Source organism: Taudactylus pleione, unplaced genomic scaffold, assembly GCF_031769625.1.
Source record: "Taudactylus pleione unplaced genomic scaffold, aTauple2 ptg000032l, whole genome shotgun sequence".
Classification (NCBI taxonomy): Eukaryota; Metazoa; Chordata; class Amphibia; order Anura; family Myobatrachidae; genus Taudactylus; species Taudactylus pleione.
Window position 1 is genome coordinate 9557127 of NW_028284434.1, and position 14812 is coordinate 9571938.

The 14812-nt window shown below is 42.7% G+C and overlaps 1 protein-coding gene across 2 annotated transcripts in view; it reads right to left on the reverse strand.

Moving 5' to 3' along the window:
* Window positions 1-85: 85 nt before the first annotated feature.
* The window catches only part of EIF2AK1 (eukaryotic translation initiation factor 2 alpha kinase 1), a 31376-nt gene continuing 16649 nt past the window's right edge, over window positions 86-14812 (reverse strand). The window contains exons 10-15 of one of the 2 annotated variants that reach the window (XM_088451957.1): window positions 6724-6832; window positions 4244-4350; window positions 3477-3594; window positions 2346-2425; window positions 1908-2141; window positions 86-290 (exon numbers count right to left, since the gene is read on the reverse strand). In XM_088451957.1, coding sequence (XP_088308083.1) covers window positions 177-290; window positions 1908-2141; window positions 2346-2425; window positions 3477-3594; window positions 4244-4350; window positions 6724-6832 — 762 coding nt within the window. In that variant the 3' untranslated portion in view covers window positions 86-176. Of the gene's footprint in view, window positions 294-1907; window positions 2142-2345; window positions 2426-3476; window positions 3595-4243; window positions 4351-6723; window positions 6833-14812 lie in introns of both variants that reach the window. The other variant, XM_088451956.1, reaches the window with a different exon arrangement.

A 14812-nucleotide genomic window follows, 5' to 3' on the forward strand; every position in this document is an offset into this window, starting at 1 on the left:
TCCGTGGTCGGGGTTTGAACAGGCGCAGGTATTTCGATACCATTCTCATTTAAGTGATTAGTTTTGTAATAAAAATCAAACCGTGTATAGTGATATATATATAGTTTAATATGTTATTTTACAAGGTACAACATGGTCATTGGAGATTTAGGCGTCTGTTGATGCTGCATTTAAAATTAAAGGTCTGGCCCCTCTCTGCTTGAATTTTGTCGTAATAATTGCAAGCTCTTTTTCAGTCTCTCATTTTCCTCTTCTAAATTGATAACTTTTTGCTGCAGCTCCTGTATGACCTGCTAGTAAAATATAGATTATTGATTACAATGTTTGGTCAATGATGAAAATAATTTCTGTTGTGGCAAATTGTACTATATAAGAGGTGCTCATGTGTCACCAAATTTCCGTAGACCAGTCCCCAATCACTAACCAATGACATTATTAAACAGATGTTGAACATATTCTACAGAACACTACTATTCATTTACCAAACTTCAAACAATCATCAAACCATTTGTTTAAAGAGTTCACTTAGCTCTCCCCATATACAATGCAGTACAGTCTACTTTATAAACAAATCATCAAAGCGCCTATTTGTTTAAATCAGTTTTGCCATGTGAAAAGTATCTCTATAATAAGCATCTGTTTTCGGCAACATTGTTTAGTTCCACTTTATGCAAAACACAATAACAGATCCTGAATTGTGTGTGATATACCTGAAGATTCACTTAGCGCAGAGGTTCCCAAAGGCTCCCCAACAGTTCATGTTTCAGAGATATCCATGGTTGAGCACAGGTAATTAAATCAAATTGACTGAGGTACTAATTTATCGCCTGTGCTCAACCATGGCTATCTCTAAAACCTGAACTGTTGGAGTCTTGAGGACTGTGATTGGGAACCTCTAACTTGGCTTGTCTAAGTACATGGACGAACCAAACCTGTATATTTTATATCCAGTATATTCTTTCAGAGAAGTTGGTGAATATAAGTTGTTCATTTTATATTGTGACTAAGCAGAAAAATAGTGACTTCATTATGAGCCAGACAACATATGCTGGGTACACAGTAGGAATGATTGATTAGCAGCAGACAATTGGTAAGCGTGTATAGCTTTCCATTCGGCCGCTCGATGTGTCTAGGCTGACATCTCAACTTTGGGGGCATTTAAATTTGCATGCCCAGTTGAGTTGTCAGTATCTGTGGCTCACCCATACAGATACTCATATATATCTTCAGATATCGGCATCGGGTTTGCTGCAGGGCCGACGTGTGTGAATGATGTTCACAAACATTGGGTGTACACACTTGCGATATATTGCGTTGCCAATAGAACAAGTGATATCACCAAGTGTGTACCCAGCTATATGGCAATTGATAGTGTGAGCTTGTCCAGGCCTCTGCAATGACCAGCAAGTGGCATGTCCGAAGATTTAATAAGTACTATCATAAGCGGAGGTTTATCAAAGCTTGGAAAGAGAGGAAGTACCAACCAATCAGCTTCGGTCATTTTACAGGCAGTGTTTAAAAAAAAAAAAAAAATTACAAGAGCTGATTGGTTGGTACTTTCTCTCCAAGCTTTGATAAATCTCCCCCTATGGGAGAGACTTCAACCCATCTAGTCGGATACAGTCTGTTACTAGAGAAGTGCAAATATTTATGGATAGGTGTCAGAATGATTTTTAATAGTCGCTCCAAATGTCCAACACAAAGCATCCAACTCAATCTCATACCAAATTAAGGGAGGTATTTAAAAGTTAAATGAACCAGCAGCAGCTTCCTCCTGATCTGAAGTCAATGGGAACAAACTATGTAGGCAAACTAACATTACAATTCAGATTTATATTTTAGCTGTGTCTACCATCTTCCTTCTAAGGCCCCCTGGAGTCTGTCCCATATAAACCCAGAATACTTACATTTTCCCTCTGATGAAAGAGTTCTCCTTTCAGCACTTGATCGGCAGATGGCCGCATTGCACAGTCCGCACTGACCAGTAACTTAATGTATTTACTTTGCACCGGCCACTGGGTTTGAAAGATTTCTGGGATAATCCCACTGCTTAGAGATGTTAAAACCTCATTCCTTTCCATCTCAGTCCAGAATGGGTGAAAGAGTTCCAGTAATATTACACCAACACTGTACATGTCAGACTGCAAAACAAACATTTGTATTTATTATTACATGAAAAAAAAAAAAAATCACAGTTTCCAAGTTCAGGTATAAAATACTGGATTTGAATAAAAACGGTTTCAAGAGAGTTCGGGAGGATGTCAGAGATTACTTTGTATATACAGATTTAAAAGGTAACACCAGTAGTTTTTATTTAGATAAAATATAGTTAGCAACAAAGATACCTTAAAATCATAGTGTGATCCTTGTAACTGTTCTTGTGCAGCATACAAACAAGTTCCCACTCCAGAAGTGTGTGTTGAATCTACATATGGAAAGGATACATTTGTAATTAGAGCACAAAACCTTATTTCAGCCTTGATTGCCAAACCCAATTAATTAGAACCACAAACAAAATCACCTTTTTTTTTTTTTTTTTAACCAATATTAAATTAGTCCCAGAAAACTTGCATAATTGTACCCATGTGGCAGAGGTGCCAACAGAGTTTAGAACACGTGGGCCACATCCTATGGGAGGGGGGCTTAATGTGCTTTTCAGTGGGGTTAGTGCACTTTGATGAGGAAGAGGAGGAAAGATGGCTGTATTCCCACTGGTTTGGGGGTAAAAGTACTTTGGAGATCTGTTTCCCATTGTAACTGGATAGGAGATTTAACTAAAAGGTCAGGAAGGAAGGATAAAGCTATACCAGTAGGATATGGCTCCACGAGTAGATGTAGCAGACAATCTGGGGGTGGAGGTGTGGAAAAAGCAGCAGGGGTATTAATGACGTAAGTACCCAGTGCCAATGCTGGAGATAATAAAACCAGGCTGAGAGCCCCAACCAAAATTTGGCACAAAGGTTTAGGATAGGGTGAAAGGAGGACGGGGAGCACAGACCTGCCAGAGTTGAGATACCAAAATGAAGCCAATAGGAAACATGGAGGTGTGGAAGCATCATATTAAAGTTCTTTAAGAGACATTTCTGGTTGAAGGGCAAATTCAAAGTGCAACAGGAGCTTAGCATCCCATACCTTCAAAGTATCAGAGAGAGCTGCTGGAAGCAATGAGTGCTGCTAGGGGAACCAACTGGGAGACCATAGAAGGTCTAGCAAAGGAAAGTCAGTAGTGAGGGCACTCTCCAAGTCCAGCCTTGGCTTCGAGTGTGTGTGGTGGGGGTAGGAATCAATTGCTCATTTGGGAGAGCACAAACAAAACTTACTGCTGCCTCTAACTCCGCATTTTTTGATAATTACACCCTTTGTGCCCAATTTAGTTTTTATTGATTAGCACATCATGTGGGAACATCTCATAGGCTCCGATATACAAAAATCAGGCCACCTACTACATATTCACACACATTCGTATACAAACTCACCATTGGACCCTCCCTCTTTTAACCAGGAGTTTGAATTCTGTATAATATCTTGACATGCAAGTCCAAAATCCCCAATGCGTACGTGCAGGTCTGGTCCTTGTAAGAAAATATTTCTTGGCTATAGGAAATAGAAATATGTTAATTCAGGTGAGCAGAGTGGAGGGGGACCAGTCAGAACATTATAGAAGGATTCTGAGTCAGACGAAAGTGCCAGCTACAGTAGGTGAAACAAAAGCAAAATAAATCAATGTGATTACTGGTTACTTAAATATAGTAACTTGCCCTTGCATTTCAATAAAAAAAGTCTGTTAGCTCATCAGCTTTTGTCCTCTTGTCAACATTCAAGTTGCAGATCCACCTCTCAATGTACATTTCTGTAAGTTCATACAGGCCTCAGTATCTAATCACTTAACATATTCTCTAATCAGTGCTTAGTAAACAGTGTATGAACGCTGTATTACGTAGAAGGTAGTGAGGCCAATGCGGATTTGAACACAAGTCAGTTTTGTGCACGTATCCTGCATGTTTCCGCTCTGTGCGGTCTCAGTAGCAGAGTGCACTCATCTGCAGAGGATTCAGTCCTATCTGACCTGGTCACATCTTCATTTGTGTTTGAAGGGATGTAACTGCCTGGTAATGGGTCATTCGTACATAGGCGTATGGGCAATATCTGCATTTTCCTCCATACATGCAATGTGAGTCTTATTGCAGCTGCCATAATGTGTAAAGTATGTGTGAATCAGTCTCAGTTTAATTGAAAAGTTTACCTTTAGATCTCTATGAAGGACACCCATTGAATGGATGTATCGAACTCCTTCCAAGAGCTGGTAGAATATGCCCAGTGCACATCGGGCATCAACAAACTCAAAGCACCCTATGAACAGGATAGGAGCCGTTAATGGTACACAGAGAAACGCTCACCAGCAATTCCAAATTGGTCTTGAATTTTTTATGGTGGGTCCAGCAAGAAATCTAGCTACAAAAGACAATCTAGTGTACATTATACCAGAGCAGCCCATCAGACCAATGTAACTTCCACTCCTATCCTAGTTATTAAAACTTGCCCCATGCTATACACAGATCCTCAGATGGTCAAAGTATGGCCTCCAATGTGAGCGTTCAACCACTTGAGCAACACATCTGCCAATAACATGCCAATAAGACGATACAGCTCTGTGCATCTGAATAGCTACTGCCCTGCAACGTCCAAGGGGGACACTGGAGAGACCATGGGGTATAGTTGGTATTGGAGGAGTCTGTGTACTAAGAAATGAACGTTTTTAGGACAGCTCAGACTCCTCCTCCCCTATACCCCGAACCCTGCACAGGACAAGTAGGGTTTTTTTTTCTAAGTGCCCTGAGCACAATTTTTGTCGGCTACTCTGCAGCTGCATTTAACTTTTTTTCTATTTTTATATTAGCTCCCTCACTAGTACCACTGGGGACATTTAACCTAACGGGGTGCTGTTTGATGACCAGGAGTGCCAGCTATGGTTACCCAAGGGGGAGGGGCCATCTTCCCAATCTCCCCTTCTTGATACCTACTTTGGCAGCTCACCAACAAACTTCCCCGCTCTTATCCCACTAGGATGCTGAGCGACCATCTTGCTCAGGGTCAATCTGCCTGCTGAGAGTGCCGGGTCTCCTCTCCTGATATACCTAGCTGGGGCCAAGTTATAGTATATTCTGCTCACCTTTTAGGTTTGGTATTGGTGTAGGCAGGATTTCTATTTCTATTAGCTCTCTTCCTTTCTCTGTTTGACATTTGTATGCTCCATAATATTTTACAATGCAGCATTCTTAGATTTAGGTCTTTAGTTTGTAAGATTTAAAGTTTTCCTATCCTGCATATATACTGAAAAGCCAAAAGTCATGGGATAAATGCCTAGTATCGTGTAGGACCCCCTCTAGCCCTGCGAAGAGCAGTAACTTGACATGGCATTGATTCCACAAGTGGACGGAAGACCACTGGAGAGATGTTGACCCATGGCATCTAGATGGCTTTCCACAGCTCCATGATATTTGTAGGTGCAGTATCTTTGATATGAATGGACCTTTCCACCACGTCCCATAAATGCTCAAATGGGTTCATGTCAGGCCAACGTGGTGGCCACACCATTTGTCGGAACTCTCCAGAATGCTCCTCCAAACAATTCTGGACAACTTGGGACCGATGACACGGTGCAATATCCTGCTGGAATATTCCATAGTTGTGGTGGAACTTTTAAGTCCATGAAGAGCTGCAAATGGTTATCAAGAAATGGAACCTAGCGGTTACAGGTCAATGACATGTTCAGGCAGACCAGCGAACCCATCCCATGCCATGTGAACACACCCCACACTATTATGGATCCACCACCAGCCTGCACAGTGCCTTGTTGTCAACTGGGTCCATGGTTTCATGGGGTCTGCGCCACACCTGAACCCTACCATCAGCCCGAAACAACTGGAACCGTAGCTCATTGAACCACGTCACTAGTTGCCAGTCCTCCAGGGTCCAATGAGTGACATCACGAGCCCAGGTGAGGAGTTGTGTCCAGTGTCAGTGCTAACAGGGGCGTTATGGTGAGTATTTTGGTCCTATATCCCATGGATGCTAAAGAACACTGCACTGACCTGCTGGATATGCGTCTGGTACCTTCTGCATTTAATGTGGTTGTGATTTGAGCCAGTATCGCGGTTACCATGGACAATTCTGGCCAGACGTTGCTAGTCACAATCATTGAGCGTGGTCGGCCACTGCGCTGTCCACAATGGGTGGTAATGCTTTCCATAAGGTATTCCTGGGTACACACGTTCCACCGTAGATTGCTGAGTGTTGAATGTCCACACAACCTCAGAAATGGAATGTCCCATCCGTTGGGCACCCACTATCATGCCCCATTCGAGCTACAATAATTCATGTCTTTTTGCCATGGGAATCCTAGCCGGTGATCAAACTGACTCACTAGATGTCAGATTACAACTGATGCAGGTCTGGGCATTTCCAAGACATCACAGTATGGTGACACCATCTACTATTACATATTGCTATCCCATGACTTTTGGCACTTCAGTATGTAACACACACACACACCTCGAAAACACACACACACACACACACACACACACCTCGGGCAAATCGCCCATGGTCTATAACTGGCAACATACTGCAGAAAGAGCCTTTCTACAAAGATGGTGCTGCCTGTACCAAATATAAGGAGCTTTCCTAAAGAGTACATTTTAATACAGAATGTCAGTTACATACTTGAAGAATCTGTCCCCTTTCTGTAACGTTCATTTCGCTCTTCAATCCAGTCCCATAAAGACTTTTCACAAAGTTTCATCTGTATGTACAGCATTAAATGATACTGAATCTGTGGGAAAACAAAATACACGTCATTGTAACCTGTCTCTAGCTGAGCACTATCGGCCTAGTATTTCTAGCAATTATGTATTTTTAGATAAATGTTCTATCACAACGGTCTAAAAACTGACCTGAAACATTTGCGCATTAAGGAGAGTATATGCAGGAGACACAAGTTCTATATTTTATTTATTAACACTTATATAGCACTTACATATTACGCAGCACTTTGCAGAAAATATATCTTTGCATTCATCAATCACTGTTGTATTGGAGCATATATACTCTATATTCTCTGTAACACTGACACACAAGGGCACAAGGTTTTCAAACTCGGTCCTTAGGATCCCAAACAGTGCATGTTTTGCAGGTCTCCTCGCAGAATCAGTGAAATAATTAGCTCCACCTGTGGATCTTTTAAAATGTGTGAGTAATGACTACATATGTGCCCCTGCTGGGTGACCTGGAAAACGTGACCTGTGTGGGGTCCTGAGGACCGAGTTTGAGAACCACTGCAACTTTCTATCAAAAGCCAATTGATCTACCAGCATGTGGCAGGAAAATGGAGCATCGGGAGGAAAGACACACAGACACTGGTAGAACATACAAATGTCACAAACATTCCAGCGTTTCCCAACACCAGTCATCGTGGTCCACTAACAGTGCATGTTTTACAGATCTCCTAGCAGGAGCACAGGTGTACTCATTGCTGGCTGACACATTTTAAAAGATCCACAGGTGGTGTTAATCATTTCACTTGTGATACTGAGGGGATCTGTAAAACATGCACTGTCAGGGGTCCCTGAGGACTGGAGTTGGCATTATGCATTTCAAGCTATACATGCATTTAACGTCAAATAAAAGAAGCAAAAATTACACTTTTGTCAGTGTAATAACCAGACATTTGGCAAAATATGTAAATCTATGCAGTAAGCTACTTTAGTTTTTTATATTTTTTAAATGTGCGCAAAAAATAAGGTCAGATTATATCAGCCAGGGTGTTTTCCCCCCCAGCTACAGACAGAAAGATAGCTTGGAGAGGAGAGGAGGGGGTACAAGGTACCATCTGAATAATTATAAGTACTTTCCTTAATTCGGACAAAGATGGAAGATTTCCGAGTTTAATCTGAGCCCGTTCCTTTTCAAAGCTGGTTGTGGTCAATTAGTAGACTTTATAGGGACCATATAAGACCTATGGGGGAGATGTATAAAGCCTTCTACAGAGTGGAGAAGTTGCCTAGAAATTAATCTATACATTTGTAGAAAGTACTTGATAAATGCTAGCTAGAAGCTGATTGGTTGCTACAGTATGTGAAACTTCGCCACTCTTTGGAAAACATATGAGATCTCCCTTCTAATGATTTAGATTTCATAAAGACAAAAGATCTTCAAGGAGGGGGGAGTGTAGTAATCACAAGAGGAGACTATAAAGACTAAGAGCCATATTTAATTTGAGGAGACCCGCAATACTTTTCCGCCTCCCGGACTTTGCCTACATCACGTGTTTTGCAGGAGGAAAAGTATCGAGCGCGTGCCCACGTATCCCTGTGTTCAATTTGAAAGTAGGCGAAAATGGGACCCGGCGAAACTTGAGCAAGCGGAAAGTCTTGTCAGATTTGGACAAATCAGCCTGACACCCCCCAAAAGATGCTCTGACATGGGGGTTAGCTATGGTACCCCCCGATTTGGCTTGCTGAAGGAATTTGTTGTTTTTAAACGGGCTCAATAGCTGCTAAATAGCGTTTTTGTTTAAGTGGTGCAGAATAGTATTCAGGAGGTATTTTTGCAGAAAATAACTTATCCCAGTAAATTTGGGGTACTTGAAAATGGGGGCCAGCATATTTTAAAGTTGAGTTTAAAAAAATCGTGAAAAATCCACCTTCCGCAAGCCCCTGCAATGAAACCCCCCCCCCCCCCCCCCCCCGAGTCTAGTTCGCTAGTTTTGAACTTTGTCCCCCAATATTTTATTTTTTCGCCCCCAAATTCAAAGTGAATTTTTGTGGTGTTTTTAAGTCTTTTTTTACAAAAATTTGATGCAGTTTACCTTTAGGGGACTGTCTTAAGGTTGCACGGGGGTTCTCGAAATGTTGTACCCCAAAACCCCAATTCTGCACTTTTTTACGCCTGCTATTCATAGGCGAAACTTTTCCGCCTAGGCGGAAAGTCTTTCAAATTGAATGCGGCGATACTTTTCCGCCTGACGAAATTACGTCATCGGCGAAACTTTTTCGCCGATTCCGGCTTTTCACCTCAAATTGAATACGGGCCTAAGGGGTTTATTGTAATAGGTTCCGACTTCATGGAAACGGTGAGAATTCAGCGAGATTATAGCTTAAATCATAGTTTATGGACAAATGTCCAATAGACTCTTCATTCAGTTCAGCGCTATGTGCCGTTCCTGAATGCCATATCGCATCCATCCAGAACACAAAGATTGCATCGCACCCCATAGAGGTGGGCTGGAAAATGTACGATATTGTGGGTACTGTAAGTGCTGGTACTGTATGTGCACAGCTTAACATCGCGGTGAAGCTCAGTGGCACATCGCCGGTAACTACTCCAACCAACAGGTCCACCACACACATTCAGATATAATCCTGCTCAGCTATCATGTCTCAGGACTAATATTACAATTCCTAATTCCTTGCGATTTAATGGATCCATACTTCATGGCAAACATTTTAAAGTCACCCAGGTTCTCTGACTATTTATGTATTTTAAATAAATAGAACAGTCCTTCTTATATTACATCTCATGCAAAAAAAGAAAAGACGACTCTACTACTCAGTCAACAACTCCAAACTATATACCACCCAAGAACCTTATCTATATAATGGTCTTGAAAAAAATCAGAGGAGAACTAAACCTCCTTATGTCATACCACACAGAAAAAGCATTAAAATTGTTCACAAAGTAAATACAATGCAATGTGACCTCTGTAAGCTCTAGTCTAGGGGGTATATTTACTAAAGTGCAGGTATTGGCCATAGCAACCAATCAGATTCTTCTTATGAGAGAAGGAATATACTGCACTCAGCTCTATAAACCGTGTCTAATTAGATTGTAAACTTATGGTATAGTGCGCAATAATGAAAGGTGTAGTTGAGGACTATTTGATGCACTCAATCATTTAAATGTCCTGCTATGTGACAGGACGAGATATATGGAAATAAATTGATCAATATAATAGACCCATTAATACCCAGACACGGAAAGGAAAGAACATTTCCCCACAGGGATTTATTGCTAGCACCCACCAATCTTGTGATCGCACTACCCTCACGTGATACAACCCGGAAGTAGCAGACGGATCAGAGGCATACAGGACAGCGTTACCAGGAGACCAGACGCAGGAGATCCCGGAGAGGGAGGAAGAACCCGTGCCGCAAGACAGCACAGCCGGCTATAGGAAGGAGCGGTTATGGGCAAGGCGCAGGAAGGCAAGTCTCCAGTTGAGGAGGGGGTGCACAGGATACGGTGTCAGCGAGCCCGAGCCGTTGACATCTCCTCCCCATACACAGCAGCTTCTTCAGTGTGTACTACGGGCAGACGTCTGCTCACAGGTGTGCTGCCGGCACAGCCACCAGGAATAGCAGCTTGTGTGGAGTTTCACCCTTCTATTGCAGTTTACCCGTACTACCTTCCTCGGGAAGATCACCCTGGGCCAGCATATGTACTTTGTATATGTACTTTGTATCCACAGTGGGACGCCGTTATTCATCGTCAACATAATACAGTCATTTCTTCATATTTCAGACTCATTTTAACATATTAGGAGTCTGTGCAACATTGTATTGTTTGTTAGCAATTTTCCTGCGGTTGGGAGTTCTCCTGGCAGTCCACTGATAATATGCTATTTTGATATTGCATCCACCTTATGCATGCTTTAATGTTTTTCAAGTATTGTTTCATATATATGTCTTTTTGATTTCATATTAGTAAAGTGATTTTTCTTTTATATTGATCAATTTATTTCCATATATCTCGTCCTGACATATAGGAGGACATTTAGATTATTGAGTGCATCAAATAGTCCGCAACTACACCTTTCATTATTGTGCATTATACCATAAGTTTACAATCTAATTAGACATGGTTAATAGAGCTGAGCGCAGTATATTCCTTCTCTTCTAACTATTTATAATAGAGTCAGCTATTCATTTATATACTGCAGCTCGCCATAACTCATAGTCAATCTCAGTGCGCAGGTATCCACCCCCTTTTATATATACAGATTCTACTCATGATTTATCTAATACATTCTAGAAGAGAATAGCTAGAATCCAATTGGTTGCCATGGGCAATATCTCCACTTCTATAAACCTGTAAATATACCCCGAGTCTGACAAACACAACCTGGGAAGGAATCGGTATGTATTACCGTCGAACCTAAGCCCGACGGCTGAAATCCCGACGCCGGAAGGCCGGCAGATGAAGATCCCGACTAAGGTAAGTTTTTACCCTAACCCTGCCCTCCCCTAACCCTAACCCACCCTTTCCCTAGCCTAACCCTCCCAGGAGTCCCTAAACCTAACACTCCCCCAATTCCCCCCCCCCCCCCCCCGCGGCTATGAGCTCCCGACGCTCAAGCGTTGGGAGTTTGGCGTGGGGCTAATAATAGGAGTTGGTATGTAGACGCCTCTCATTAGTCCCATGCCGGGCTTTCACCGTCTGCTTCCTGACTACATCCCCCTGGGATTAAATATTCCGAACAGCAGGAAGAGCACCCACACAGATGGTTTCACAGCAGTTTAATATAAACCCTTCTCCCCCAAAATAGCCTCTTGCCTCAGGGACCACTCCCAAGGAAAAACTTGAAGCTAAATAGCACCAAAAGGAAAATAAAAAGGATCAAATAAACTGTTCCACCAGTTCCCATCTCTAAAACTGGGTACATACATCAGCGGGTGAGTACAACAGATACGTCTGAACGAGGTTGATCACAGACAAATCGGATCGACCCTGCAGCACAGGGTGCTGGCGTGTACGGGCGACCCACCGATCGACCGTACACGTCCTGCAGGGACCCGCCGATGAGTGACAGTTCAACTGAGCGGGCAAATTTAAATGCCCGCCCAGTTGTGAAGTCAAGCCCAGTACATTGGGCAGATGATTGTTAAGTGTGCATGCACTTACCAATCGTCAGATAGGTTGGCGGGTCGGCCCAGTGTGCACCCAGCTTAATAGATCATAAATAATTGCAACAATTTTTCTTTCAAAGAGTTTAAAATGTTTTAATTACTGTCTAAATAACCTACACTTGTAAGTGTAATATTTCAATCCACACCCAATTCTGAGTTGGGAGCAAAGTAACTGAATTGAACCATGTTGCACTGCAAGGGTGTCAAATACATTATTTTTGCATGCAGGTAAATACTAGCTGCTGTTGCATGTAGCCCACAATGCTGGACAGCTTTAATTTTTGTACATTGCAATTAAAGGCCTCCATGCATCTGTGACAGATCGCGGCGTTCCTGCGATGCCGGGTTGGAGGATCAGTGAAATCCAACATGTTGGGTTTCACAGATTTGTCGATCACTATCAAAATATGATCGTGCTTTCCAAACCTGCGAAATTTAAACATGTATAGTTCAACAATCCTTCGACGGATCGCGGAACATCGATGACCGCCGGTCGCCATTCGGCGGATCAGTTTTTCCGATCCGATCACAGGATCGCGAGACCTGTCGTTAGATGTATGGGGGGGCCTTTTGATAAGTTTGGACACACTCCTCCCAAATCTAAATCTTTCTGCACATTTTAATCTTCCCCCACCTGCAGTGCAACATGGCTTCACCAAGGGGCAAAGTTACTTACCCTTTTTTGTTTTGTTCCCAACTTAGAATCAGTCCTCTAAAGAGTTAGAAATAAAAAAAAAAAACACCTTTAACTTATTTGTTAGATTTATTACACTTAAGTGTAGTTTATTCAGGCCGTAATTAAAAAATGTAAAACTTTTTTCTTAAATGTTTCTAATGGAGACACTCAAGTAAGAATCATCGACACGGTGACACGGAATGATACAACAATCAAACAATAAAAGAAGAATCAAAAGAGTGCTATAAACGTGTGCAAGTTGCAGAAATCGTTGGGCTTACCATACTATCCCTTTAAACCAGAACACACATGAATTAGGACATGAATTATTCTGATTCTGTGGCTGGCTGACTTCAGGCCGGCATTTCACCTAGTTTTAATCAGTCACAGAACCTGTGTAAGTCATGAGTGTCCCCAGTTTAAAGGGGTAGTATGGTAAGCATCATAATACCTGTATCTCAGAATATACGCAGCCGTCGGATCAACTGCATGATCATCGAACATCCAAGTAACCCTCAGGTTACTTAGACTGCCCGCTGAAATCACGCTGCTGGAGCCAGTGAAGCTGCAGCCAAAGACTCAGACACTGGCTTCATCAAGCCCACATGCCTCAGTTTTCTGGAACTCTGGTGTCACCGCCCAAAAACACCAGCAGCATGTCAATCATTTAGGGGCACTGCGAGCGACATCGCATCTGCACATCGGATATGTTCAATATTAACGCACATCTCTGAATAAGCCCCATAGACTGCAAGCTCCACTGGGGGCAGGCACTGACTGATCAAATGTTCTCTGCAACAGACTTCCGAACAGCTAACTACTATATAAACTGGTAACAAATCCCAAATTTATGAATACCATGTCCTAAAAAGGATTTTCAAAACACTATTACTCTACAAATTTTCATATTACATTAAGTCCCCCAAATGCCATGACTTCTGACACTAATGAACCAAGCTTCCTCCTTCACTTTTACCCTCTTTACTGACCAACCATACCAAATATATGGTGGCTTCACCCAGGACTTCTTGAACACTGTTTCCCCACCTAGTAAACACATAGCATGGATAAGACCTGAATTACGGCCACAGGGCCTTATTGAGAGGTGTAGGCACCGACGATGTTGGCATAGTGTAGCGATTTTTTGCTACTGTGCATGAGTCTCCGTCGCACCATGCATGAGATCCGCTTGTGTCTGTGCAGAGCCGCAAGTGCTAATTTCATGCACGCAGAGATAAGTGTATAGAAAATGTAGTATAGCTGTTCCCGGGCAGAGACAGGGTTGTGGCTTAGCGCACGCACGGAGATGGTCTGTCTGGCCGTGTTATGGGAGGGTCACAGGCGCGTCAGTGAAAGTGCTTGCAAACACAGATGCTTGACCGCTCACATAGGCCATATTCGGACAGAGAAACGGCACCTGTCATAGGGCTGGTGAAAATATCAATGGAGCGACCGATGGTGGCGTGTACAGAAGCCGAAAGTGGACATCTCAGTCTTTGCATATTTGGATCCACACAAGGGAAGGACTCTGTATCAGCATTTGCATAAAGTCGCCGACGGGTGACCGCCAATAGATGCGGCTACGTCCACCTCCGAATTAGCCCTATAATGTCAATATTAGAGTGAGGGGGAAACACTGCTCTTTATCAAATGATATTCAACTCCATGAATGGTATTCTGAGCTGAACTGCCTCCTATAATACAAGGACAAAGCATCTTTCCCCGTTCTTTAGTGTCATTATGGCAGAAATCCAACTCTTACAAATGCTGAGCTTTTCCAGCTAGAAAAGCACTGAGGCTCAAGCTCTGCCAGCCTAACAAGGAATTTTCCACCTGGAGGAAATAAGAGGTCTGCTGCAATTTTGGACCAAGCAACATCCCTCCTGCAGCCCTGACACGGTCTTACAGAAGCTGCTCAGTAGAGGTCACCGATTATACCAAGTACCAGGAGCCTACTAAGTTATGGATACCACGGCAGGTCCAAGGCGCCACAATATTATACTATATGTGTGGATGGTTTAAGGTTTAAAGAGACAAACAAAACTTTAGGGGGTGTGGGGGTGTGCAGGGAGAATTCAAATGCTTTTTCACACCCTCTCGCACTGATCTCCGCGCTAAAGTGACAGAGCGATATTCAGTGGTTTGTGCCGGCGGGCGCGTGTAACTGGGCACC